This window comes from Siniperca chuatsi, linkage group LG2 (genome assembly GCF_020085105.1).
Source record: "Siniperca chuatsi isolate FFG_IHB_CAS linkage group LG2, ASM2008510v1, whole genome shotgun sequence".
Lineage (NCBI taxonomy): Eukaryota > Metazoa > Chordata > Actinopteri > Centrarchiformes > Sinipercidae > Siniperca > Siniperca chuatsi.
This window is the reverse complement of record NC_058043.1, coordinates 20461587-20488519: the sequence shown is the minus strand read 5'-3', so window position 1 is coordinate 20488519 and position 26933 is coordinate 20461587. Positions and strand designations below refer to the sequence as shown.

Genomic DNA, 26933 nt, shown 5'->3' with positions numbered 1-26933 from the left:
TAGAGGCTGATCAATGGTTTTGTGTGTGAAATCTTACCTGCAATGTAACTAGTAACTATAGTTTTCAGATAAGTATATAACATAAAACTAATTACAAATATGTTGTGTTCTACCTTATATGTGTCTTGCATTCTGGTCTAAGCAAAATAAACTAAATCATCAGTTGCATGTTAACGTGGATGTAGTCGTCACTCTGCCTCTGAATCACAATATAAATGTAAAGTGGTAAATCCAAAGGAGTCCCAGGATAATTCTGTGGTGGTAGAAAAATTATTTAAAGGTCCAGTGTGTAAGATTTAGGAAGAGCTATTGGCAGAAATGGAATATAATATTTATAAGTATCGTTGTGTTTTCATTACCTTAGAATAAGGCATTTTTATCGACAGAGGGAGCGGGTCCTCTTCCATGGAGGTCGCCACATTGCACCACCATGTTTCTACAGTAGCCCAGAAGGGACAAACCAAACACTGGCTCTAGAGAGGGCTGTTTGAGTTTTTTGTGAGTTTCGCTGCCACTGTAGTTTCTCCTACACACTTGGAAGGGGAAGGTGAGGCCAGCGGTATTCAAATAGTTGGAAACTGCAATTTCACCGCTAGATGTCACTAAATGCTACACACTGCTCCTTTAATAGGCATGAAAGAACAAATTATATTTCTGCTACACAAAATGACGGTAACTTATTCAGATTTTTCTCTGTTTTGCTTTTTTCTTGTGAAATATTAGATACTTTTACCTCTTGAGGCCTCTTAAAATGAAACAATCTGAAAAGCAAAAATCAAACTTTGTTGGTTGGAATCTGAGTGGGTCATGTTCAAAGCCTCTATTATGGATCCGGCTGCTAGGAGTTGTGGTCAGAAGGTTGTCGGTGCCTGTCGTGGCGTCAACCTAAGAAGGGAGGCCGTTAAGCTGAAGAAGGAGGCCTTTCGGGCTAGGTTGGCCCAGGGGCCCTGAAGCAGCAGACAGGTACCAGGATGCCAGAAGGGCTGCAGCTTCGGTGGTCACCAAAGCGGGGAAAGATTTTCAGTTGGCCTCAAGGAAGTTCTGGCAAACAGTGTGTGGCAAATTCTGCCAAAACTCTGCCAGTTTGGCAGAGGTCTCTGAGGTAGTTAAGAAGCTTGTCAGCGGCAAGACAGGTGTGGATGAGATTCACCCTGAGATGCTGAAGGCTCTGGACATTGTTGGGTTTTCACGCCTCTTAACGGTCACATGGAGGTCAGGGACAGTTCCTGAGGAATGGGAGACCGGGGTGGTGTTTCACATTTTTAAAAGGGCGGAAGGTGTGCTCCAATGATCGGAGTATCACACTGCTCAGCCTCCCTGGGAAAGCTTATGGCTGGGTGCTGGAAAGGAGGCTCCGACCGACTGACGAACCTCAGATCCAGGAGGAGCAATGCAGATTCCATCCTGGTCGTGGAACAGTGGACCGGCTCTTTACCCTTGCAGGGTTGATGGGGGAGTCATGGGAGTTTGCCCATTCAGTCGAAATGTGTTGTGTGGAGGCTTGGAGAAGGCTTATGACTGTGTCCCCCAGGGAGTCCTGTGGGGGGTACTGTGGGAGTTTGGGGTACTGGTTCCACAGCCAGGGGGAGGAGAGTGTCCGGTTTGGGGACCTCAGAATCACTTCTCTGCTCTTTGCAGATGATGTGGTTCTGTTGGCTTCATCGGACCGTGACCTCCAGCACGCACTGGGACGGTTTGCAGTCGAGTGTGAAGCAGTCGGGATGAGAGTTAGCAGAGAGTTAGATAGAATTTATATCAATATTACATCAGTTTAGTTGGACAAGCTCTTATAGTCTAAAGACATATTTGCCAAAACTGTCCCACTTTATCTGAAATCACCCTACAATTTCCAATGTGGGAAGCTTGAATTTCACAGTGCAGTTGAACGCACCGCGGCAGCATTTCCTGTTGTCCGCACCTTGTAGAACGTACTCACCGTGCTCTCCGTGGTTGCGCGCCTGTCTGAACCTTTTGGTTGGCGGCCTAGATGTGAGAACCGCCCGCCCTTCCTGCGATAGGAAACTCGCACTGACGTAAAGAAACCAGAGCGGACAGAGCCCAGTGTTAATTAAGCTCTTTACTACCACTGTTTTACTGAAACTATACGTCCTCTCACATTCCTGTCTCACTTAATTATCCGCGTTTGGTGACTAATCACAGGGCGGACAGGAAAACACAGCTAGCGAGAGCGACAGACGAGAGGAAAATAAGCAGTGTTTCACCTGGATTTTGGTAAGGATTCATTAATTCCACACTTTGCGTCCTCTGACGTTTAAATTCCGTTGCTACGTTATCTAACTTCATAAATGCTAAGCTAAACCCTAGCAAAGCTGTTCACTGGGATGTTAATATAGTTAGCTGACTGGAGTAAAGTGTGCAGTTAACGTCACAAGTCGAAACAGCTAGCGTTAAATTGATATTCAGTTTTCATGTTTTTCCACCCCCAGACAACATAATAGCTAACGTTACTGTAGTATTCCTCTGGCATTACCCTACTAATAGCACTCAACAGTGTGTAGGTGGCAGTCAGCTTATTGTGCTTTTTGGTGATTTTTCTCCCATTATTTTACTATAAGATTATATACAGTTTTGTTATAAACTTTTGCATAGTTTCTAAATAATTATTTAGAATTTGGGATAACTGAAGTGTTTTTTGGAGAGGATTTTGAGCTGCATATCTGTTAGGCATTTGATTTCAGCAGAGATAACCGTCACTGTACTGGTTCACATGCAAACACCTGAAGCCACATCCCTCGCTCACACACTTTTTTCTTCTTTTTTTCAGAAATGCCCTGTTTTCATTTTGAGGCTATAATTAGCTCACTGTGTGCAAGTGTGATCTCACTCATCTCTTTTTCTCTCTTTCTCACACTCACAGTTTCCATCTCTATGTTGACTAAACCCTCTCTTCTTGTCCTCTGTTCAGGCATGGCTGATCTGCTGAGGCTGCTGCTCCGGGTGGCTGAGAAAGCGGCTAACGTGGCTCGGGTCTGCAGGCAGGAGGCTCCCCTCTTTCAGCTCCTCGTACAAGAGAAGACCGGAGATGACAAGAACAAGAAGTTTGTCCAGGACTTCAAGACGCTTGCCGACGTGGTGATCCAGGAGATGATCCGCCATGATGTTGGTGCTCAGGTAGGAGAAGTCACTGTGAAGTCTGGACTGTCTGAACTGGAGTTGGACTGTGTGTTGGATTGTAATCATGTCCTGTTCTTTTGTTCAGTTCCCTGAGATGGCGAGCTTCATTCATGGAGAGGAGTCCAACAAATTTGAAAATGGGCTTGGTAATTACTTAATATTACACTTAACACACCACATGTTCATGTTCTCTTGCAAACTTTGGATGTGAATGACTTTGAGGTCAAAGCAGACTTTATTTTGAAGTTAACTTCATGTGCACACCCACGGTGTTTGGACAGATTATAGTCAAGAAAATCTCTAGTTTGTAGCCAAGTATTCTAGGTGCACACTGGGTCCATATTCTGAAGCATGTGTTTGGGGTCTGTTAGGGTCATGCATGGGAATACTATCAATCGAGCACTGAATCCCTGTGCTGTTCCTTTCAAACACTATTAGGACTGTAAGACGGAAGTCATACATCTATGTTGAAGGTATGTGGCAACAATACTGGTTTACAAAGCTCAACCTGATGTCTTCGCATGTTTTGTTTTGTTTGACCAACAGTCTAAAACCCAAAGATATTCATCTTACTATCACATAAGACAAAGAAACCCGACTGCACCTTTACTTACTTCCCATTTATCTAAACCAATGGTAATGGACAAACGAAAATGTTCTGGCTTGTGTTCTGAGTAGCTTCCCAGGTTATTGTTAATGATTGATAAAAATGAATACTTTTTGCTGGGGTGGGCAGCATAAAAGAAAAAGCACTGATCTAAACCATGTGCTTCATACTGACTTTTAGGCGTTTATGGCAAAGTGTGGAGATGCAGCTGAGCGCTCAAGAGTGATGAATTGAAATAGAGAACCTGATAATAATTAAAATAATCTGGTGATTGTTGTGAGCTGCAGAAATTTAGAAGCTTTTATCTGTTAAAAATATGACTAGATAAGATTAAGAAGTGCTGTATAATAATAATCACTCTAAATACTAGACAGACTAAAACTACACTTGAACTAATGATCTGCATTTGAACCTCAAAGTGATTGTATCATCTTTCATCTAAAATAATCAGGACATAAAACCAACACATCAGTGTGTCACTGTCCAAATATTTAAGCACACTGCTCATTGTACTGTGTAAATATTTATTGTAAAGTAATCAAATGAAGCCGCACTGACTGTGTGTCACCAGGAGAGAGTGTTACGGTCACAGTGTGCGGTACAGAGGAGGAGACCGCCACGCTGCTGGCCTCGGTGCTGGACGGTGACCGCACGGCGGCGTCTCTGCTGGCTCGAGCCATCCACCAAGACCCAGCGACCATCGACGCCAACACTGACGGTTTGACGGTGCCCCTCAGCCCCTCTGAGCTCGGCATCTGGATCGACCCCATAGGTGAAAGGCAGGCTGTTGTCTTGTCTTGTCTGCTGCAGAAACTCACTCCAGCTCACTGTATAGAGTAGAGCCTCTGTGACAACTGTCTCTTGTTTTTCATTAAGATGCCACCAGTCAGTACATAGAGGGCCGAGAGGAGGTGCTAGTGGAGGGCCACCTGTTTCCTTCAGGTCTGCACTGTGCTTTGGTCTTAATCGGGGTTTATCTCCGGAGCACAGGCGAGCCCGTCATGGGCGTCATCAACCAGCCGTTCAACTACAAAGATCCAGCCAGTGGAGGGTAAGTTTAAAAACTCTTCTACCTCTGAGTTTCTGACAGGTTTAAACATCCAAACAGCAGTCACTGCATTTATAGGTTAGTTCATAGGGTGCAACAGTTTCATATCTCGCCAAAATTTTATTTATATGACACCCATTCATTTATCAGACCATTATTAGACCTCCTTAATCATATCATAGTGTCCCGGCATTAAAAAAGCAAAACGTTTCCCAACATTAGTATTAAAGTCAATTTTGCTTGTCATTGATCTAAATATTCACTCAGTGGCCACTTTATTAGGTACACCTGTACAATCTAATACAATCCAATACAACACTGCCATAACATCTATCCTGATAAAGTTTATAATGTTCTGTTTTTGTTGATGGTGGAAATGTGTAAATTTAATAATATGTTTATTATTGACATCATAGATAAAGGTGGGATTTTACTGAACTACATTATATTGAGAGGTGTTTCTATTTACATACATGACGGGTACAGAATATTAGAAACACCTCTCAATATAATGCAGTCTAGTACAACACCATCACTAACCATGACCACAGTGCTCAAACATATAATTGAATTAACACCTCTATGACGGTGTTTGAGTCTGACCAGATACTCTACATGTCAGATCGATCAGAAAACTGCGGGCAATGTTAAGATGATGAGGTGACTTACTACCTGATGAAACTCCTGAACCTTGTTAACAATTATGTAAACAAGATGTTACAAAATAGTTTGCTTTGCCATCCTTTATCCTTACAGCGGCTGTAATCGATATGTTTATAATAAAAATGTATCAAATGAGAATATGAAAACAATGGGAAAGAGGTCACTGGTAGTGATGAACCTCGAGAGAATTATCACCTGGATCTGCAGCTTCCCTCGGCTTTACAGGGCTTTATAGTTTCAGCTGATTATTTAGCTGTCTGGCCCACAACTTTATTGTTTTGGTTCACTGTCACCGCTCTCATAGCATCATTTGGAGCCACAGCAGAGGGCTGTTTTCAGTGAAAAACCTCTAAAAACCCACTGTACACTACCTGCTCAGCACCAAACAGTAGACAGTTAGCAACTGGTGAACATAGTGGAGCATTTAGCAGCTAGAGAGCCAGATATTTCCCTCAGGAGTTAGTAGAGACCAAAAACAAAGGTAAAAGAGAGTGGATATTGAAGTTACATTCACCAGGTGGCCAGAAACACGGCTCCAGGTGAATGATAAGGATTAATGTTGATGTCCGAGTGAAGAAATGAACTGTCAGTCATCTTTGGTATCATTCTGGGATAGTGTTGTGAGGTTGTCTTTCTCTTCCTCTGTGTCTCCCTTTAAGTAATATATTCTCAACTTACCACTAATTATTTGCGTTCACAGATGGCGGGGGAAGCATTTCTGGGGGGTGTCCTGTGGCAGCGTCAACGTCTGCTCGGTGTCCCGGCCAAAAGATGGACCTGGAGGGGGGCTGTCTGTGGTGCTGAGCTCCAGTGAGAAGCAGGTGGTGAAGGAAGCCCTGACCTCACTGTGCGGCCCTGACAAGCTGATGTACGCCTCTGGAGCCGGCTACAAGATCCTGTGTGTCATTCAGGGCCTGGCTGATGTTTATGTCCTCTCAGAGGGAAGCACCTTTAAGTGGGACTCCTGCGCTCCTCACGCCCTGCTCCGAGCCCTCGGAGGGGGAGTGGTGGACCTGAACAAGAGTCTACAGTCCAGCTCTGGAGCACAGCATCAGCAGACAGAACTGACCTATCACCAGCCTTACACTGACTGTAAAGGAGCAGACCGCTGGGCTAACCATGGCGGCCTGGTGGCTTATCGAGACTGTTCTCAGCTGCGCAGCATCATGGGAGCTCTGAAAGGCAAGCTGTAGTTGAAAGAGCAGTGAATGAAAGCTGAAGCTGAAGTTATTGTTGCATTTATGATCATATTCATGTTTTCTATATTAGTAGCGAGAGAAGGATTGGAGTACAGGATGAAGGATTTTAATTATAAATAATACTGTCTTATTTTTAACCAGATATATTTGCATATTGTATATATTACAAGATGAACATCTGATCTGAGCCAAGTAATTTTTTCAAATGAGCGGTTCTGGAGGGCGTAAATTAGGGATTTAGGTGCATAAACAGGGGGGAAAACATGGAGCTAAACAACACTTGAATTAGCCTGATTCATTTGGGAACAATAAACAAACGAGTGCTATGATCCTCACAAGGCTGTCAAGTTTCAGGTTAGAAAGGCAAAATGACATGTAAAGTACAAGAATTCCCTTTTTGAAAGGTCGGAAAAAAGAAAAACAGGTGATGCTTATCAATCAAATCTCTCGAGTTCATTGTCAGTGTACCAAGAGAGCCTTGTGTCTTTTTGGTTTCAAAAAACACACAAACATGCAGTTTATGTTCCAAGTATTGTTATCAGTTGATGTGCCGGGGGGAACCACTGATCTACAGATTACCAGATGAGTGAGACAATGCAATAGACAGCAGAACGTTTAGACAATCACAAGGAGGATTCTCAAAGTTGTCGAGCTGTTGTCAAGCTTTATTTGTGAATTTTGTTTAGCTCAGACCCGATAATCATTCATTAAACATTGCTAAGCTTTGTAACAGTTTGTCTACATGTTGCATAAAGAAAAGTTTTATATTAGTTAAAAGAAAGTACAGTGCTCACTGCTGGCCAGCTGAGGAACGCTTCACTGCCAAAGGAAAGGAAATGTGGCATCACAAGACTGCTTCAGACTGATCTGAGGGATTTTTCTTGGATTTAAAGGAGTCTGACTGCAGTTATGAAAAGTGATATTAAATTTTTTTTCACACCATCTAACCTGTAAAAGGTTATAATAAGTCAAGTGAGTGAATGAGACTCAAATGAAGCCGTGTGCAGGAATCTGCACCTCTCTGAAACAACTCCTTTTTAAGGAGCAGACTGATAGACATGCCTTGCCCTCTTTCCATGGCTACAGCACCGTTAGTTAATAAGGTCAGAGAATGGAAAAGCCGTATGAGGTGAAATAGTGACACAGAGAGCCTTTTTCAGTGTGGATTTACAGTCAAATGAAATATGAAGCCTATTTGAAGGATGCAGGCTAACGAGCTCCTCTAAAGGACTGAAACAGATTCTTATCAAGATGTTTGCAATGATGATGTGTAACCTTACTTTCACTGTCACTGTATATGTTTAAAGTGGTATAACTGATGTGCATTGTTAAGTAACTGGGAAATCATCAGTTATGTATACTGAGCATAAAACAGAGCAACAATGTGCATATAGGAAATCATCTTTATTTTGAAAACCAGAGAAAGCAGGGGAAAGAAACCCAACAGTGATATTTTAAAACTGTTTGCCAGCCAGGGAACTCGCATCACAATTCCCTACAAAAAACCCTGATGATTGTCAGATATTTTTTGCAATACTTCTGCATATTCTGTTAACATGAAAAGAAAAGAAAAATCTGTAGTGTTGGCTCTTTCATTGACCTCTTGGACTTCGGACTGCTACCTTCAACATACAGCACTGTACATTCTCAAGTCAAGGTGGACGTGTGGAAAACAACGCACTCTGCTTAACGTGGTTACAGCTGTGGATCCAGTTTCCAAGACAGGGACTGAATTAGATATTTGACAGTACATTATGATCTAAAAAACGTTTTTCTGAAAATGTTAAAAGGAACATGGATGATCAGGGCCTAAACAAGTATGTAAGATGACAAAATTGCACGTTGTTGAGAAAAATCTGGAACAAATTAACTAAATTAATGTCATTTTTGTTGATTTCTCTGATTATCACACAGTAACAATCTGAATTTAACTCTACCCAAATGGAAAAACAAATGTGTAAGTCCTTATATTTCTGGCTGAGCTGTAACTTCCCTTTATGCTAACAATTTTTACCAGAATAAGATAAATCCAGGACTATTTTTTTACATTTAGAGTTGATTTCACTTAAAAGGAAGGGCCATTTTTGTTGACAACAACTCAACCCACATCTGGGAAACTGGTTAAATACAAGAGAAAAAAATTTGAGACATGAAAAGAAACATGGAAAACTTAATATCCTGCTTCAATGAGCTCAAACAAATACTTTGCATGCTTGGGTTTCTCCAGAGTGCAAATGTTGTTTGTTAAAGATTTGTCACTCATTTAACATTCAGATTCTACCAAAAGAAAAATAGCTTAATTTGCAAATGAGCTGTTAGCTTAGCAAGCTACACCTCCTACTCAGCTGCAGCTGGAGGAGTCTGGTTAGGCTAAATCACTGATGACTCTTCAAAATCCCTCTCATGTTATTACCAGGGTGGGTGTGCAAATTAACACAAAACAAAAACATTGAACATGGTACTTTTCATCATCAATTGTCAATATAAAAAATAGCATTTATCAAATGCCTTATCACACATAATAGCCATTCCACGACACTCTCAATCTTCATATCAGGTGTAAACAATAACAGTTATGTTTTCTTAAATTAACCTACGATGAAAATTAAATTATCTCTATGCAACAGCCATATCAAGAAACCAAACCCAAAATACAACCAATTATTTTTCTGACCCCTTCATGTTTTAACATACAGTGAAACTGATATTTTCTATGAACCTGTGACCTTGACATTTTGAAAGCTGAACCACATCCTTCCTGGATTTTTGGATATTAACCACAATACAACACTAGTTTATAGCATATGGCCGCAAAACTTTAAGAGTCTGAATTTTTTTTACATTAACTGTAAGCTGTCAGGAGCCACTGAGACGACACTGCAGACTGAAATAAAAATACATAATTTCTTTGTAAAGTAATAACCAGGACGGCTAGAAACAAATTTGACACTCAGGAGTAGCACCATTATTTTGAATGTTTATTTTTCTATGGTAGATTTTTCACTGACTTGTCCTGAGCTGGGTGTCATGACTTAACATGCCCAAAACATCATAACTGGCATAAAATGGCTCTTTACAAGTACGACCCTGATGGAAATAGAGTTAAAATTTTGACAACTGGAACGTTAATTTTTCAGTAGCAGCCTGAACAACTACACACATCAACTATATGAAATCAGCATATGGCAAATGCAACATCTGCATTAACTGTTGTCTTATTCAAGGCTTACTGTGAAGTCAGTAATGATCAAACTAAAGTAACAATGCTGATGGAAAAAAAAACAAATTTGACAGCATTGTAAGTTTACATACAGGTCAAGCTTGCTTAAGTATTTATAAATTAGCACAATTCCTGACATTAAATTACTTACATTTAAGAGTCAAATGGCGATTGACTGTTGTATTTTCTGTATTACTAGCTTTGTATATCAGTTAAACTGTGACCACCATTTTCATTTTGTGTGGTTACACAGTGAATCAACAGGGGGCAGTGTAGATCAATTCTATGTGGTCTTTTAAACGGCAATGAATCCCTGATGACGAAAAATATCAACATTTCAAAATGTCAAGGTGTCGCTTCTAAAGTTTTGAGACCTTCTCAAAGCAGCTCAGCTGGGGCTTGGTATTATAGAAACACCACTGAACTCATTCCTGCTGTTAGATTTGAACCTGTGCTGTAATTAAAATGCCAATCTGGAGCTGAAACAATAACTAACAGGCAGATTTAGCAAATTTGAATCAGTATATCTCAAAACAAAAAAATCTCTTTAATTATTTTTTACTTATTCAGGTTCAAATTTTACATCTCGACTACATCGCAGGTTCACTGTCTCCTCTGGCTCAGTGGCTCTTGAAAAGAGAGGTTAATAAATCTTTAATGAGTGAGTGGTCTTACAATGGTGGATGTGATTCTCTGGTAATCGCCACACAAATATCAGCATCAGTTTTAGCATAACTAATTCTGCATGAATGGCCAAATCTTCATATAGTAATGACTTTGAAATTATTTGTTTTACTTCTTAGAGGTTCTATAATATCTAACCATTGAAAGTTAACTTCTAGAGAGCGCAAATTTGTTGTTTCGCAACTCTAGAAAGATTCAGGTAATATTTAACTACGCATCATGTCCGTTAAAGAGACAATTTGCCTTTTTATAGTAATGCTAGCTGCCTCAGTGGATCCCCAATGCTGGAGGTTGACTGCATGTGACTTTCATTGAGGCATGAATACTGAAGTATTCTTTGCCTTCTCTTGCTGTCTGTAGGCACACTACCAGAGATTCACACCGTGCCCTCTGATCTTACTGTAAAAGCAGGCTCACCAATAACAATGTCGTTACTGCATGTACGTTTTCAAAATTTTCAGCTGTTTTTGTAAATTTAGTTGATGTGTTGGGTTTAGCTGGTTTCGATTAATCCTTGAAAGATGGTGTGAGAGGTGCAAACCTACACCCACATGCCACTAACATGAGTAACACTGATACAGTGAATCTGCCCAGATCATTATCTTCCTCATGTTGATTATAGTGATCCATAACTCACAGTCCCTCTCTTCAAGTGTCACTCTGTCTGGAACCAATGCCTTAAACTAACTTTATATAAAACTTTAACAACAAAAGTGAGAGAACTGAAGTGTTAAAATGCAGGTGAATAAATCATGCATTGCAGGATTTGGCAGGAAATTATGAAAGGAAAATGTTTCATTACAGCATCCTGATAAGGATTTCAATGCCAAGGCTACAGTTGTCTTAAAGACCAACAAAAAGTAAGGTGAAATGAGAGGTAAAGCACCATCACTGCCACGTCTTCAGGCCTCCTTCAATACTTGTAACTCAGTCAACAGTCTCCTCTTCATGGTCCAGTCTCTCTCTCCTCTGGCTGATCTGACCCGCAGCCTTTCCTACATGAATCTTCTCCAGTTCAGGTCTTGGCATGCCAACAGGCAGGCGAGAGACAAACATGGCCATTATTTATTGTGTCCCTGTGTTGTTATGTTGATACACTGAGAAGTCTACAGACTTCACCTCTGGAAGGGTTTGCGGACCTTCTTCCTCCTTCGGGGGGGTTTGCCACTTTCAGCCCACGTCTCGCCGGACTCTGGCCGGTGACCCCCCGGCATGAAGAAACCTGTCTGGCTTGGGGGAGGGGAGAACGGCGGCACTCCAGCACCAGGTGGGTTATGATGGGGCGGACCTGAGGGGAAGAAGCCCCCATTTGCAGCCATGTCGTTAGGAGGTCCTCCCTTGAAGATGCGGTTGAAGAAGTCCTGCAAATCTGCAGGGTTGGTCGGACCTGGGGCAGGCTCTGAGGGCGTCCTGAAAGTGAAAATTGGAAAGTTCAGAGGTCTTTTGTGCTAGAGCCTCAAGTGAAATCATTGTCTTTTCTGCTTTTATAGTTGGTCATGTGGCAACAGCATATAAGCACAATAAATTATGGCGAACTGTAAACACATTGGGGTGGGATTATAAGCTATTTGAACATAAAGTATAAATATGATTAAAAATACAAATATACATGTTCTTTCATAAACATCATTATCAGAGCAATGCACAACACAAGGACCACACACATAGGGATGCTGGGAAATGTATCAATCACAGTGGAAGGAGATGTTTTGTCAGCGGAGACAAAAAAAACAGTTATTATAATTTACGTTTACATACGTTTGTCTTTTTTTAAGAAAATTAATTTGACAAAAGAGTTAAAGTGTGTCATAATTTTGTTTCAGTAACTGAGATACCATATAATGCAATAGCACCACACGTCTAAAAGGAAGACTCTTTAGTCTACCACTGGTGTTGCTTCATATTTTCAAATAGGTAAACTATGGCTGATGTTCAAGATATATACATTTCCCCCAAACTATCTGCCAAAATCAGTTTATGGATAAATCTGATCAAAATGTAGACCTAAAATGGGAAATGGAGGACGAAATGAAAATATGCTTTAGCACCACGGAGCCACAACAACAACCCAAACAGGAATAAAAAGAATGACAACAGGAGGAGGACATATGTGTCCAAACACTTGTTTCACTTGAAGGGTGAAACACTTGTTTTACTTTACGTACCTGTGCCGTGTGGAGTTGCTGTTGTTCTTTGAACCAAAAGAGATGTGATAGGGCACACGGTGTGTGTCAGGGGAAATGCCTATTCTTTGGCAACCTGCCCACTCTGAAACATGACAGCATTACAACAGGTCACATGATTGAGAGAAAACGTGAATCTAGGAAATACTCTGAAACTGTGCTCTGAAGCTTTTCTTTAACCTGCGAATACAGGCATAGAAAGGTGTGGATACTGATAATATATGAGAACCTATTACTGATGAGGGGAGCAGATAGAAAAAGCTGACGTTCACCTGTAATATCATAGACCTTGCCATCCATACAGGCAAAGTATGTGATACGCAGGCCCAACATGCTGGACTCGGCCCACAGGTCCCCCTCCTCAGCACTATGGCAACGGTTGCATTCAGCACAGAACCGGGCCTCGGCAGGTTCACGATCCATCTCGAACCGCCTGCACACACACACAGGTCACAAAGGAAACACAGCTGTGGTTAAAGTCTACTACACAAGACACGATTCAGCAGTGTGCAACAGATAATGTTTAACTTCAGTCTGAGGAAACGTTTTGACACTGGTTCAGTTGTTCAGTGTTGGGTGTGTAGAAACACACCTGTGTTTGCCTTCACACTTGGTACACATCATGGTGTTCATGGCTTCCTTCAGGTCATCCTGCAGTTTAGTGAGAAACTCGTTCATTGACTTTGAGAGCTCAGTTGCTGCCATACGCTTCCTGCGTGGGAACGAAACAGACTGGTTGGTGATACATGAACATAACAGGCCTAAGGAATCAAACACGGTCTAAATCACTGTAAACTTTTAGGCTCATTAACCAGAATTATTTCAGAAGAAAACACCGCAAATCTTAAAACAATAGACCTTAGTTGCAGTCAATTTCTATTTACTATCAACATTTTGCATATATTGAAATTGTAGGAAACTTGAATTTTGTGAGAAAAATGCAAGGGCAGTGTTTACTGAGGGGCTTGTTCACTCTACGGTGGTTAACAAAAGTTAGAATAATATTCACTTCTACCAAACTGATAATACAACTTTACAAATGCAGAAATATGAATGATTATTCAGTGATTATCAGGGTAACAGCCTACTAAATAAATGTTTTTTAAGATACTTGATATGTTTTTGTTCTATTTTGCTTTAGAATTTAGATGTCCCATGACAACCACTTTTTCTGTGTACTCACAACTCATACTCTCGTCGTGTCTCTGGGTTACTGACAATATCCCAGGCGGCCCTCAGTACTTTGAAAGCCTCTCCAGCTCGTGGGTGTTTATTCTTGTCTGGATGGACCTGAAAGAGAAAGGACAGAGGAAAAGGTTGCATGAGTAAAGGAGAGAATTTCAGCCTCAGATGCAATTTATTAGTCATTAATTCAGGATTTCATAGCTGTATTTTTCACTCAGCCACAGGCAGTCCACACACACCTGGACAGCCAGCTGTCTGTAGGCCTTCTTCAGCTCAGCCTCAGTAGCATGCACCTCCACGCCGAGCACTGTAAAGGGGTCCAGCTCGTCCTCTGGTACCTCAGCCAAGGCCAGCAGTCTCTTCAACTCCTGGCCTGGCTGGCCTCTCCCTGCTCTGCCAGGTGACTCAGGGCTGGACAGTGGTACATGGCCATCTCTCCTGAACCTGCTTCGGACTCCCTCCAGCAGGGACGCCACCCTCTTCCAAAACCTTGACTCCTGAAAAGCTGTCCAATAGCGTTTTCCCCTCTCTCCACCAAGGCGGACCAACACACCCTTTGCCCACTGGGAACCGAGAATAACCAAAGCACAGAAAAGTCTCAAACAAGATAAGGCAGCTGTCTTAACCCATTTTACTGACCTAACGGTTTTATCCACCAGGTCTGTTCCCGTGCATTTCATCCATTTCAGAATCCGACTAGCGTCCGCCTTCATTCCTGCTGTATCTGTGATCTTTACAAGGAGCCGCTGCCCAAAGTTGTAAAGTTTCACCCCTCCCGTCTCCACACCGACTCCACAGTTGTGAGTTAATGTGACAATAATCTCAATCATCATGTGGACGCAGGAGATGCACCAGAAGCTCAGAGACTCTGACAGCATCTCCTTGAAAGCTAAGACGAGCTGGTTGCCCGTCCGCCTGCGGCCTCGGTTCTGCTGATGGTGGTGGTGGTTACGTCTGCGGGTCTGCTTGTGCCGGCCACCACTTGACATAACATTGCCTTTTTGAATGGAGGAAAAAGCACTTTGACCGCTCTGCTCTGAAACTGATCCACTGCTCCTCAGTTTGCATCTCCTTCCGGCTCCCACATTCCTCCAACCAGACTCCCCATTCATGTGCTGCTCCTTCGCAGCTTCATCCTCTTCTTGATTTATAACATGCAAGTTCTCATGATCTGCAGTGCTGTCATGCTCAAAGCCATCTGAAGCCTCCTCAGTATCCTCTTTGGCCTCTGTAGATCCACAATACTCTGCTTCACCAATTCCATTGTCTTGTGGAGTTGCTGGATTTGGGGTATCCTGAGATTTGAGATAGGCTGTTTTGTCCTCCTGCTCGCAGTCATCATCAGTCTGTCTGGCCTCCCACTGACCAGAATTGGTCACTGAGGCGGAATCACTATCAGGGATCTCCTCATCAGTGTCTGTAACGCCATCCATCTCCTTCTCAGCTGCTTCTCTCTCCATGTTTCTTACAGCTGTTGGATTGAAGCGATGTGAAATCGTAATATCATAGAAAATTATGTCCTAGATCCATAATATGTGGCAATATTTTCCCCAGACTCTCATAAAAAAGTGAGACTGGGGGCTCCTGAGGGTCAGTCTCAGGTCCACCATATCAGCAGCCACTTCCAGGTGTCAAAAGGCTTTACCACACCTCACATCATGCATCGGGTCGTTATCTGAAACATAAAGTTCAACATACTGCTTACAATCACAATGTGAATAAGCAGTAGTCTTTTATACTACAATGCAAGTTTTTACACCTTCCAAAAACTAAAACGAGCACTACATGACCTACAGAGCAGCAGAGCTGAAACCATTACTCAGTTAACTGATTGATTGATCAACAGAAAATTAATCGCCAACTATTTTGATAACAGATTAATCATAACGTATTTATTATTGTTTATTGAATTTGACAAAAATGTCAAACATTCTCTTTCTATTTGCTGCTTTTCTCTGTTTTATATTATTTTATTTTTCCTGACGTTTTATAGACTAAACAGTTAATAGAAAGAATAATTGACAGATTAATCAATCGTGAAAATAACAGTTAGTTGCAGCCCTGTGAAAAATACATTTATAATAAATTGACACTACATTTGGGGATAAATAGAAATCAAAAACGGTGTTTACCTTACACCTGCTGCTACCAGTACTATGAAGAGGAGATAATTTGGAGCTAAATATTTTGCCACTGCCACTGAGTTCCCCATGACTGTATAACAACACGGTTTGGGAAGAGCTGCTCCTGAATAAAGGAGTAACACTTAACCTTAGTGTTATTCATTAATCATTAACTTACATGTAATGTAGATACATGACCTTATCGGTCCAGCCGTTGTAGAAGTGAGCATAAGTTAATTAAGATATTCAAGCTTGCTTTAATACGTACATGTGTAATAATACAACACAGATTACATTCAGTTATATTGCTCAGTTGTTTGCTAATTCAGTTAGCTAAAGAGGAACACAGTGTATCTAAAAACGGGCTGCATCAACAAACGTTTGACCTTATAGAACCGATAAAAAGCGGAAAAAAACATTACAAACCGGTCAATCCTCTCTGGTGAACAGGCTGACAGACTAATTTGATATTAATTTAACTCTGAAAACAACACCAGATGTTTTAAAGGCGGCTAATGTTAGCAGACAGCATATTAGCATGAGGAAGCAGCCAGCCAACAGGATGACAGACAGGCGCTACAGGGGCTAAAATTAGCTTGCCTCTGGCTGGCTAACCTGACAATATTTCGACTAAATAAGGTCTCAAACGAAGATTAAACGACAGCACAGAAGCTAACTGTTAACGCCTTTAGCTAGCAAACAGCCAACCGAGCAGCTAACGTTAACTGTTAGCTAATAACAGTAGCGAGCTGGACTAGCTAACATTAACGTTTCCTTCCTATGGGGTTTGACAAGTAAGCTAAGGCATGTTTTGGACACCGGACGAGTTCAGTAAGTAGGCAAATTATTCTGCATTTTGCATTCAAACAAACTAGATGTCATATATACCTCTCAGATAATTGTGTAACCTTGTTTGTTAACAGACAGCCAAGTGTCCGTGTTGTTGTTTTTTTTAGCCACTTCTTCTTCTGCTGCTGCTCCTTTTCCTACTTTCTTCCCAATTTCTTCTTCCTCCTCCTCCTCCTCCTCCTCCCACTTCTCCTTCTTCGTTGTTTTGCGACTGTTAGCAAACAACCCAGCAAAGCACTACTGCCACCCATTGATTTGTAAGTATAGCTGATAATTAACAATTAACGTATTGTATTACCTTATTTAACTTTTACCCATCCTATTAAATAAGCTATACAGGGTAACACAGCTCTTTATCCTTTTTTGAATCTCCCTATCTAAATAATTCCCCGCAGGATGCTTCAGTAATACGCCCAACTATGCCCAACCTGTATTTGGACAAGTCTGTCCATATCGTTAAGAAACATCTTAACTCTAGAAAATACATTTAAATTACGATTAAGACGATACTGTGTTTCCCACTTTGTGGCAGCTGGCTGAGGAAGGCCTTTGCTTGATTTCACATGATAATGCCCCATTGCACAAAGTGAGGTCCATAAGAACATTTTTTTTAAAACGCCATACTTATACCCACACTGAACACATATGGGTTTATTGTTCGGTTGTCCGCATACTTTTGGCCATATAGTTTCCCACAGCCTACCACCCCAACTCCATGCATCTTCTTTCAAGGCAAAGATTGTGACTTCCCACTCAGCCTAATCCTATCCTGCAAACTAAATCCTGACATGAATTAATCAATCAGTTTATTGCCCAATGGGAAAATTATGTTGCAAGTGGACAGAAAACACAGAGAGAACACACAACATGCACTCTGTAAGCTGTAAATGTCTCCTTATGTCTTAATATAATACAAGGTATTCTATGAACAATGTATCATCTAGGATGTATTATGTCCAGGATGGTGACAGGTGTTCTGTTGTTTTTGAAATAGGAAACCTGGCAAACCTAAAACTGTAAGTGAAGAAGAGGTGCACAATAAATATCACATATGCAGTCACTGTGTTTGTGTTGTGGCATCTCAGGCATTTGGCGTGATGGTAATTATAAAACTGCAAAATGGTGCGATAAAAACTGCATTGGCAATAGCGTCAGTGATACACAGTGAAAACAGTAAGGGTTGCAGATGTGCATGGGCAGAAACCTGGATATGTTAAAGGGTTTGATGCACCAACAACACATGAATTTCGTTGATATTGTTGGTGATTTAATAAGCTTATTTGTGTGAATTGGCCTTTTAAATGTGCAAACAAATATGATACCAGCATTAAAAAAGTACTGGGGGGGGGTGACAACTGAGTTTCACCTGTACACTCAGAATAATGTATGATGACCCACCTCCCACATAAAAAGGGGAATCACTGTTCAGTAAACCCCACATCTGTCACATCTGTTCTGTGCGCTGCGTATAAGCCTACAGTGTTGGTGTGCTGATTACTTGTGTAGGGGTCTTTCACATGGCAACACTGTGGGAACCCCCAAAGCCTCTGCATAAAAAACACATCTTGAAGACGCAGAGAGTTAATTTCAAGCCCCCACCACCACCACCCACATCTCCAATTTGAAAGCCGCCTCTCTACCGGGAGAGGAAGGCTCTTTTTCGGTCAGATGGCGTGCTGCAGTCCGCCCCCGTCATTCTCCAGCCCACACAGACAGGGCAGCAGCCAATACGGTGCGCCGGAGGACGATTTCTGCCAGTGATTTCAGACGAGGTACGATACGCAAAGGGGATTTACTACGCCAATCTGAGCCGGGGAAGCTTTCGGCAATAGGCAACAGGGTAAGAAACGAATAGGATAACAACTGCGATGTCTCTTTGAGCGGGGTGTTTTCTGCGAACATCTGGCTCAGGAAGACTTGCCTCCAGTCGATGGTTGTATCTGGAGGCAATAATGCAAGTGTTTCTACTTTTGTCTAAATGTAACGTGCGTTTGTCTCATTGTTCAGCCGAAATTAGTTCTTATTTCTTTATCAGTTTCTCTCCGGGACTACCGATCTGTGACGGAGAGGGTCGGAGACACACCTTTCCGTAAATACGCCGGTCCCCTCTGTGCACATCAGTCTACCTGACCTGAAGAAGGTAAGAGAGGTTTATGTATATTCAACCGTTTCGACATATAATGGCTTAAATGAAAAACGTGTTTTAAAATGTGAAAATAGTTTGTGTATGGAGGAAACTATTCTGCTCCGAAGCATGCATAAACTTCTTATAATTATTTGTTTTTATTCATGCTTCATCAAGATAGAAGACTTTGGAATAGGTAGGCTATATTAGGTGTAGTACAGGTGGCAAAATCAAAGTATCTAAGTAAATAACTTGGACAGGATTTCTCCACCTGCAGGTTCATGTCTTTCCTTTCTCCTGCCTAAACTTTCCAGTGCTGTGGGCCATGTCTCTGCCACGCACACTTGGGGAGTTGCAGCTCTATCGGGTGCTGCAGAGGGCCAACTTGTTGGCCTATTATGAAACCTTCATCCAGCAGGGTGGTGACGACGTGCAGCAGCTCTGCGAGGCAGCAGAAGAAGAGTTCCTGGAGATCATGGCACTAGTTGGCATGGCCACCAAGCCACTGCATGTGCGTAGACTCCAAAAGGCCCTCCGAGACTGGGCGGCGAACCCTGCCCTTTTCAGCCAGCCCGTCTCTAATGTTCCTCTCGGGGGCATCCCACTGTTCAAAGTGGACGGGACGGGCACAAGTGGACCAACAGGCGGGCCCAGGAAGTCTGTGAGCAACGGGCAGCCGGGGTCTCCATGTGAAAGGGAGGATCGGGCGTGTCTTACTCCAATGCACAGTGGGAGTCCAAGAAGCCCTTGCTCCCAGGCCTCCCCACAGCCACCAGACACACACTACAGGGAAAAACTGTCACCCATGGACCCACACTGGCTCAGCCCAGAGCCTGATGGGAACTGCACTTTGGCTTCTGCACCTGGAATAGAGGAGGAGCCGCCCAGCCCGCCTCTGCTGTCGTCGTGTCCTCCAGGTCCATCCACATCTCCAAGCCCGTCTGCTTCTTTTTCCCCGGTCGCCCTGTCAGCCTGGCCCGGAGGACAGCTGGATGGGGAGACAGCGAGGGCGGTGGTGGAGAGCGTGGACAGGCTCCTGAGGACCCTGCCCAGGTCAGATCCTGCAGAGGTGAAGACTCTGCTTAGGATGAACAAGAAGATGGCAAAGACTGTGGGGCACATCTTCAAAATGGGGTCCCAGGATGTGAACAAAGAAGAAGAGATCCGGAAGTACAGTCTTATTTATGGACGCTTTGACTCCAAGAGGAGAGAAGGGAAGCAACTCACACATCATGAGGTAAAAGTGTTTGAATGTATCACATCATGTTTCATACCTACAATAATCTGCTGGTAAAGGGAAGCTCACATTGTAAACGGCCTTAATCAGGAACACATATACAGTTCAAACAAAAGTATGCAATTTATTTATTGTCTGCATGTCATTTTCACAGTGCCCATCCCTCCTTCATTCTGTGCTTTCCCTCCTCAGTTGATCATCAATGAAGCTGCAGCCCAGTTCTGTATGCGCGACAATGCCCTTTTGTTGAGACGGGTGGAACTTTTTTCTTTGGCTCGGCAGGTGGCGAGGAAGTGTGCCTACACCTCCACACTAAAGCATGCAAGGTAGGGGCGCTGCCCATAGAGAAGAGTAATCTGTTCACCAGCATCCAATGACTAACACACCTCACACCTGCTGTGTCTTTATTGCTCCGCTATATTGAGGAAAACATCTGCTAGAGAATCAGGAATATAGTTTTAATTTTTCTTTCAGTTCAGTTAAATTCAAAGGGCTTTATTGGCATGATTGTTTCAAGAACACTGGTGCCAAAGCATCACAATTTAATTTGTCCAAATATTTGGACAGCACACAATAACAGTAATATGAACATTAATACAGTACATTAACACATTTCTAGTCTGGATCCTCCACAGCAACATGGCAGAGTAGCATCTTGTTATAATGAGCCACATGTGAAACAAATGTAAATGAAATCATTTCATAGCTGGAAGAAGCACTCATTGTATGTAGCATATTCTACATGTACCACGTGGTTTATATGAGTCATCTTCCCACCACTTCATTCATTTTCACAATGAACCTGGTTCAGATCACAATGGGAATTAAACTCCAACCTCTGTAGTGTTAGTACAATGAGCTAACACTGGAGCTACACAGGAATGCACAAATGCCCCATGTGTTCGATAACTTAATATTGTCAGATGATCTTTAAGAAAGCAAATACCAGCAGTTGTGTTAACAAAATGCCCCTCATAAAGAGTTCATTGCAGAAAGTAACAACAAAGCACAAGCCATAACTAAATATTCATAAAAGTACCGATTCATTTTTACAATAGATTTAATGAGCGTTTCAAATGTCCTTGTTTAACAGTGTTTTCATTCATTATTTAAAGTTTTTTATATTTTGTAGTCATAAAGTCTAAAGTCATATGAAACAATGACAGTCAAACAATAAAAAAAACGCAAAAAAGACAATTATAGTTCATCACATGCAAAAAGATTGGCTTGATTTGACAAAAGAAAATCATGAATCAACATCCAATACTGGCTTTTTTTTCTGAACCTTCAACCTCCTTCTGCTGAGGAAGACCTTGCAGTTGAAAGCTCTGCAAAAAAAAAGAAAAAATCTCTTTAGAAATTTTTGTCAGATTTCTTGTTTCCAAGGTCAAGTATGAACTCTCATGTTCAATTGGCTCAACTGTTTTCCTCCTGCAGGACAAATGCAGATGAGAACAGCGTACTGTCCCAGAAGAGAGCGAGACATGAGGTGAGTTTTCAGAGCAGCACTGCCACCAGTTAACAACCTTCAGTGTGACTTCTTATAGATGAATGTGTGATTCTAACACGCAACACTGTGTAAACATAGCCAAAGTGCAGGCCCCTTGTTAGTAACTTGAAGTGGTTCATCAGCACTTAATTGACAGTGATGTGTTTTAGGTAATTGTGCCCGAGAGTGTGTCATCACTTCTCGGAGTGGAGAGCTCAGAGGGCTTGACCCAGAGGGCAGACGATGACAGCTTATCTGCAGAAAGCCTCGACAGTGTATCACATGGTAAAGACTCCAGATCTATGTCAGAAAAAAAATGTGTTGTTTTTTTCTCTCTGAGCTCTTCCGTAGATGATTGTCTTCTACTCCAGACATTCTTCCTGCCTGTTTCTATAAGAACTTAGTGCTTGAAGACAGCATTTACACACAAATCTATCTGTTCTGTCAGACATCGGCTCACAGTGCAACCAGTCTCTATCCCCCCGTCCCCACACCGACACCTCCAACCCTAACAACTGGAGTCGCCATCTCATACAGCAAACGCTAATGGACGAAGGGCTGCGATTGGCTCGGATGGTGTCACATGATCGGGTTGGCAAGATCAGCCTAGCGTCAGAAGGAACTCACTCTACAGGTGACTTTTCTAATAATGGCTTAACAATATTAATATGTGCTTAATAATGGACTCAAAATAAAAGTCTGTTTTGCAATGTTTGCCCAACTTTGTTTGGGTTAAAGGAATAGTTTGACATTTTGGGAAATACGCTTATTCACTTTCTGTCAGAAAACTAAATTAAAAGATAGATACCATGCTCATATTTGTACAGTAAATATGAGGCTACAGCCAGCAGCCAGTTAGCTTAGCGTAGCACAAAGACTGGAAACAGAGGGAAAGTGTAGGCCTGTCCAAAGGTAACAAAATCCACCTATCAGCACCTCTAAAAGAAACGTTATATCTCATTTGTTTATTGCGTACAAAACCCAAACTGTAAAGAATCACAATTTGCCATTTCACACAGGGTTATGTGCTGAACAGTTTCTTGGCTAGAAGCAGTTACACTTCGGTTTTTGTATAAATTAAACAAACAAGATATAATGTGTTAATCAGTGAGCTTGAGAGGTGCTAGTAGGCGGATTTTGTTACCTAGGACAGAGCCAGGCTAGCTGTTTCCTCCTGTTCCCAGTCATTAAGCTAAGCTAAGCTAAGCTAACCGGCTGCTGGCATTAGCTTCATATTTAACGTACAGAGAGTGGTATCAATGTTATTATCAGACTTTCAGTAAGAAAGTAAATAAGTGTATTTCCCAAAATATCAAACTATTTCTTAAAGTTGTAATTTGAGGGGGAATTAAAAGAGAGCTAGTTGGTGTTGGGATTGAATTGAAAATGACAGACAGAGGCTCCCTAACCTCTCCTAACAATGAATATTTCATAGCTCTAGAGCTTGAACTCTAGTGAGTCACACAATCTCTCTGAGGTGACGCCTCCCACCAGGCACAGCTGAACTTCACCAGACTGTAAATTAGAGAGGATAGAAGTTAGAAGGGGAAACAGAAGGAGGTGGAGAGCGATATAGAGAGAGGAAGAGAGTGAGAGAAGGAGGGTAGAGAGGAGGGGGGGTGTTACACTGTTATAGCACTGCCTTAATACCCTGTTACTGTAGCATTTTTATGATGCATCACAGCTTCTCGCAAGAAAGAAAGAAGCCAGCAAAGACATGAGGGGGCGGGGGGAGGGGAGGGGGGGTAGGAAGTACTCTGTGGGCGGCAGAATCGGACCCCCCCTTTCAGCAGTGACTGACGTCAGAGTGTGTTAGGTGCGTGGGCTGAAGGGCGGGATGGATGGGGCGTGGGGGCGAAGGAGTGGGAGGTAATTGGAGGGGCGTTGCATTGACTCACCAAGCGACAGTGTACAAAAATAAAACCTGTGGGCAGGGAAATGGCACAGTCTTTTTTATACATCTTCTCCCTCTACCAAAAGGACTGCGGAAACAACAAAAAATGACATATGTTTCATCTCTGACGTCGATCTCCCTCACTTTGTCTTGTTTTGTTTCTCTCTCTCACTCATCCAAGTTTCCTTCGTCTGCCTCTCTCATTAATCAGAACTTTCTCTCACTTCCTTTCTACGTCACTGCCATAACTTATCTTCCGTTGTCGGTTTATATAGTCAGGATATCATTTCTCATACACCATTTTAACTCATTTAAATCATGAATTAAAATCCTCCATCTGATAAATTTAACCACCTGTATTTTCCCATGTATGTTACTGAATATGTGCTATTAAAATGTTGTGTTATCACAAATTCTTCATTAGTTATTATATTACTGCATGCTTTTAAAACACATGGGCACTGAGGGTTTCTTAATGGTCAAATAAATAAATGAATCGTCAATAAATGAATATTCCTTGACTCTTTTAGTGCTATACATTTACAACCTCTCTTGTGAGCTAATGAATGCACATCAGATGTTAATGTTTCAAATACACAATGAACATCAACTTTTGTTTGATTTCCTTTATGCGTCTTGTTCACTTGATTTGTTGACTCCATCACTACCTTTTCACCAGCCCAAAACTAATTAAACTTGTAATACTGGAATCGAATTAACAGCTTGGGTTGGTCACATAAACCATGATGACTTCACTTCATGTGGGAGAGTTTCTTGCTTAATTCCCCAAAACACTGGTTGCATCTTGATTACTGTGACTCTTAACTTATATTTATCCTTTGCCTCACTATTATAATAACTGGCTGTGCGGTCTTAATGTGTAATACTGTGTACTGTTCATCTTACATTCAAAGCGTTAAAACCGTAGCATCAAATCAAAAGTGTTTAACACATAAAGATTATTTTATTTTCCTTTGATTTTCCTGTTGATTGACAGCTCACAGTAGATTTTAGGGCGTTACAGACATCTAAGTATATCCATTCATGACCTAAAAATAACCTTTTCTAGTCTGGAATTGCTGTTAGTGCTCAGTGCTCTTTATATACTTTTCATTGGTTCTCTAACTAGTATTTGTGCTTTTAGTCTTTTAGTAGACTCCTAAGTTCATTTTCATATCAGGTCTCCTCTTAAACTTTACCTTTCTTCACAGACCTTGACAGTAAAGTGGAGAGGCGGAGCTCGATAACAGCGTGCAGGAGCAGTAGCCCTTGCATCACCAAAGACGACTCTAATCACCGCGGGAAATGAAAATGCTTGGCGGTTGTCAGGGAATTCGTTCTCAAGCCTGCCACTGAACTCCACTCAGAGTCTGCCGTACAGGCTGTTGCTGAGCAGGTGTTTCCACGCGTATCTGCATCACTGACATCTAATGAGGAAAAGACTCTTTTCAACTTCAAAATCAATACAGGAGATGTCAGAGTTTACCAGCGACTGACATCATGAACCTGCAGTGACTTCTAAACACTGAAGTTCAAAATGTTCTGTTTTGATTTTATACTCAGTAAATATGTAGGGGGAGACACTTTTTTGTTTTGTTTTTTAAATACATGGACTACATGTTCTGCAGAGTTTAGCTGATAATAGAAATTAACTGATTTTATCAGGATAAACCTGATATTTTGTTAAATTACTGTAATACATTTTTTTGTGAGAGGTGGCGTGTGTTGAAAGTGCCACCTGTTTCAGATGAAATGGGCTCTACACAGCAGGGGGCACTGCGACTTTGGAAATTAACTCTCCTAACTTACTCCAGTAACATACTGTAATTATGTAAAGGAAATGTGGTTTCATAGGGAGACTGACAACATTCTCAGCAGCTCCTCACCCTCAGGAAACAAATGGACGTTCTGGTTTTTGAAGTCAGTGTGTTAGATATTCTTTAGGATTCAAAGATGAGGATAAAAAAAAGTCCACGTTGATGGATTAGTTGTTTTTTTTAAAAAAGGTGCGTTTGAGGCATGTGTTGATCTAGATTTCACAGAGCATACACACAAACACCGGCGTCAGGTTCAGAGGCCTTTTGTTCTTTGCTGCGTCATCTAATCGTCCATGAGATCTGAACAGGCATGCTGAGGTTTATGAGATATAAAGCCATGGGTCTCATCATCCACTCCCTCACATCTCTCTGTAATAATAGTTTGCATAAGCAGCTGATATGGTGTTTGTAAGAGATAATACTTCAGGCTTTTGTTTGAGGCATTTCATTATCTTTCATTATGTGAAAATGTACTCAGAACAGTGATGCTTTATTGATTTCCAGTCGAAAGTTCATTGTTCAGTTGCCTCTCTCAACAGTGAAATCAGGTTTCAGGATCAGGTAACGTTTCATGCTCAAGGGCCCTTCAGCAGGGAGGCTGTCATCAGCTGCTCTTCCCTCTCATCTTTACTTTCATCTCGTTCCCAATCGGTGCCATTGTACAGCCTTTGAGGAAACTGCATTCAAAACTACATTGCAAGATTTAAAAAACAACATTTACCACAGCATTTTCAGAAAATGTGGTGATTAGTGTAGATTTTTGATGCGATTTTATTTAGGTGTAGCTGAAACTTACAATATAGCAGTGTGTTTTTGGGATGATTTCTGTAGTCTTAGATATTAACTAGGTGAATTTTATGTCAGCTTCCCTTTTTAAACAGTTCTTTTGTCCTTTGAGACTTATAGTAAATTAGGGTGACTAATATTTCTTTACTTTCTAAGCTTTAGAAAAAGAAAACACATGCAGAGGTTTATAGAAAGAAATCTCACAATGGTGCTTGACTCTTGATTCAGCAGCTCCTACAAGTTACATCAGACTATGTGGCCCTGTTTTAAATTGTTAAAATCTATTCAGATTTCATCTAATGACAAGCCTCATGTTGATAATGATTAAAAACTTAAGGATTTTTGTATACTTAATCACAGAGTATGTCAGTGAGGTGGCTTGCTGTGCATCAGTTACACCTGCCTGTTTCTTGAGCATTAGTAACCTCCTCGGTTTATTATGTTGCAAAAAAAGATTATTTATTTTGTTACATCTCAATAAATGTTATTTTATTTCTTAAAGCCACGGCGTGTTATTGTTTTCCACAAAGAATAGTTTTTTCTTGGCAGTTCTGTTGTGTGGAAGAGGCTGCAGGAGCTGCGTCACACAGCCAGCAACACCTCTGCTGTCGTCTTGTTTGTTGCACTGACACTCTGCACCGAGCCTCAATGCCGGCATGACTCACCTGTACCAGCGATGTCATCAGCGC

At 41.7% G+C, this 26933-nt stretch overlaps 3 protein-coding genes across 14 annotated transcripts; 2 read left to right on the top strand and 1 right to left on the bottom strand.

The window, feature by feature from the left end:
• The first annotated feature begins 1960 nt into the window (after window positions 1-1960).
• Window positions 1961-8232, top strand: inpp1 (inositol polyphosphate-1-phosphatase). The gene is made up of 6 exons (XM_044178469.1): window positions 1961-2232; window positions 2927-3132; window positions 3221-3281; window positions 4314-4514; window positions 4619-4793; window positions 6154-8232. Exons 2-6 carry the CDS (start codon window positions 2929-2931, stop codon window positions 6644-6646), a joined length of 1134 nt encoding a protein of 377 aa, XP_044034404.1. The 5' UTR covers window positions 1961-2232; window positions 2927-2928; the 3' UTR covers window positions 6647-8232.
• dnajc14 (DnaJ (Hsp40) homolog, subfamily C, member 14) lies at window positions 8038-17074 on the bottom strand. Of its 4 annotated transcripts, none has more exons than XM_044178267.1 (7): window positions 16936-17074; window positions 14164-15599; window positions 13923-14029; window positions 13332-13451; window positions 13012-13172; window positions 12722-12824; window positions 8038-11966 (listed from the first exon to the last, which is right to left on the bottom strand). In XM_044178267.1, the coding sequence occupies exons 2-7, from the start codon at window positions 15382-15384 to the stop codon at window positions 11672-11674; spliced, it is 2007 nt and encodes a 668-aa protein (XP_044034202.1). In that variant the 5' UTR covers window positions 15385-15599; window positions 16936-17074; the 3' UTR covers window positions 8038-11671. The 4 variants fall into 4 exon arrangements, with proteins under 4 accessions (XP_044034202.1, XP_044034212.1, XP_044034220.1 ...); XM_044178277.1 differs by having other exon boundaries at window positions 16956-17072; XM_044178285.1 differs by having other exon boundaries at window positions 14164-15621; window positions 16936-17068.
• On the top strand, window positions 16552-26745 carry nab2 (NGFI-A binding protein 2 (EGR1 binding protein 2)). Of its 9 annotated transcripts, none has more exons than XM_044178371.1 (9): window positions 16552-16878; window positions 18932-19036; window positions 19199-19217; window positions 19336-20258; window positions 20451-20584; window positions 21696-21747; window positions 21918-22032; window positions 22196-22381; window positions 24853-26745. In XM_044178371.1, exons 4-9 carry the CDS (start codon window positions 19347-19349, stop codon window positions 24948-24950), a joined length of 1497 nt encoding a protein of 498 aa, XP_044034306.1. In that variant the 5' UTR covers window positions 16552-16878; window positions 18932-19036; window positions 19199-19217; window positions 19336-19346; the 3' UTR covers window positions 24951-26745. The 9 variants fall into 9 exon arrangements, with proteins under 9 accessions (XP_044034306.1, XP_044034279.1, XP_044034265.1 ...); XM_044178337.1 differs by lacking the exon at window positions 16552-16878 and adding an exon at window positions 17171-18736; XM_044178344.1 differs by lacking the exon at window positions 19199-19217 and having other exon boundaries at window positions 16556-16878; window positions 19299-20258.
• The last annotated feature ends 188 nt before the right edge of the window (window positions 26746-26933 follow it).

Bases quoted from the DNA above. Each gene is read 5' to 3' on its own strand.
- inpp1 (XM_044178469.1), top strand. From the start codon at position 2,929: ATGGCTGATCTGCTGAGGCTGCTGCTCCGGGTGGCTGAGAAAGCGGCT. The intron at 3,133-3,220 runs GTAGGAGAAGTC...TCTTTTGTTCAG, and splicing joins GCCATGATGTTGGTGCTCAG to TTCCCTGAGATGGCGAGCTT. The intron at 4,794-6,153 runs GTAAGTTTAAAA...TTGCGTTCACAG, and splicing joins AAAGATCCAGCCAGTGGAGG to ATGGCGGGGGAAGCATTTCT.
- nab2 (XM_044178371.1), top strand. From the start codon at position 19,347: ATGTCTCTGCCACGCACACTTGGGGAGTTGCAGCTCTATCGGGTGCTG. The intron at 20,259-20,450 runs GTAAAAGTGTTT...TTCCCTCCTCAG, and splicing joins AGCAACTCACACATCATGAG to TTGATCATCAATGAAGCTGC. The intron at 22,033-22,195 runs GTAAAGACTCCA...CTGTTCTGTCAG, and splicing joins CCTCGACAGTGTATCACATG to ACATCGGCTCACAGTGCAAC.
- dnajc14 (XM_044178267.1), bottom strand. From the start codon at position 15,384: ATGGAGAGAGAAGCAGCTGAGAAGGAGATGGATGGCGTTACAGACACT. The intron at 12,825-13,011 runs GTGAACGTCAGC...GTCATGTTTCAG, and splicing joins CAAGGTCTATGATATTACAG to AGTGGGCAGGTTGCCAAAGA. The intron at 11,967-12,721 runs GTACGTAAAGTA...TTTCACTTTCAG, and splicing joins AGCAACTCCACACGGCACAG to GACGCCCTCAGAGCCTGCCC.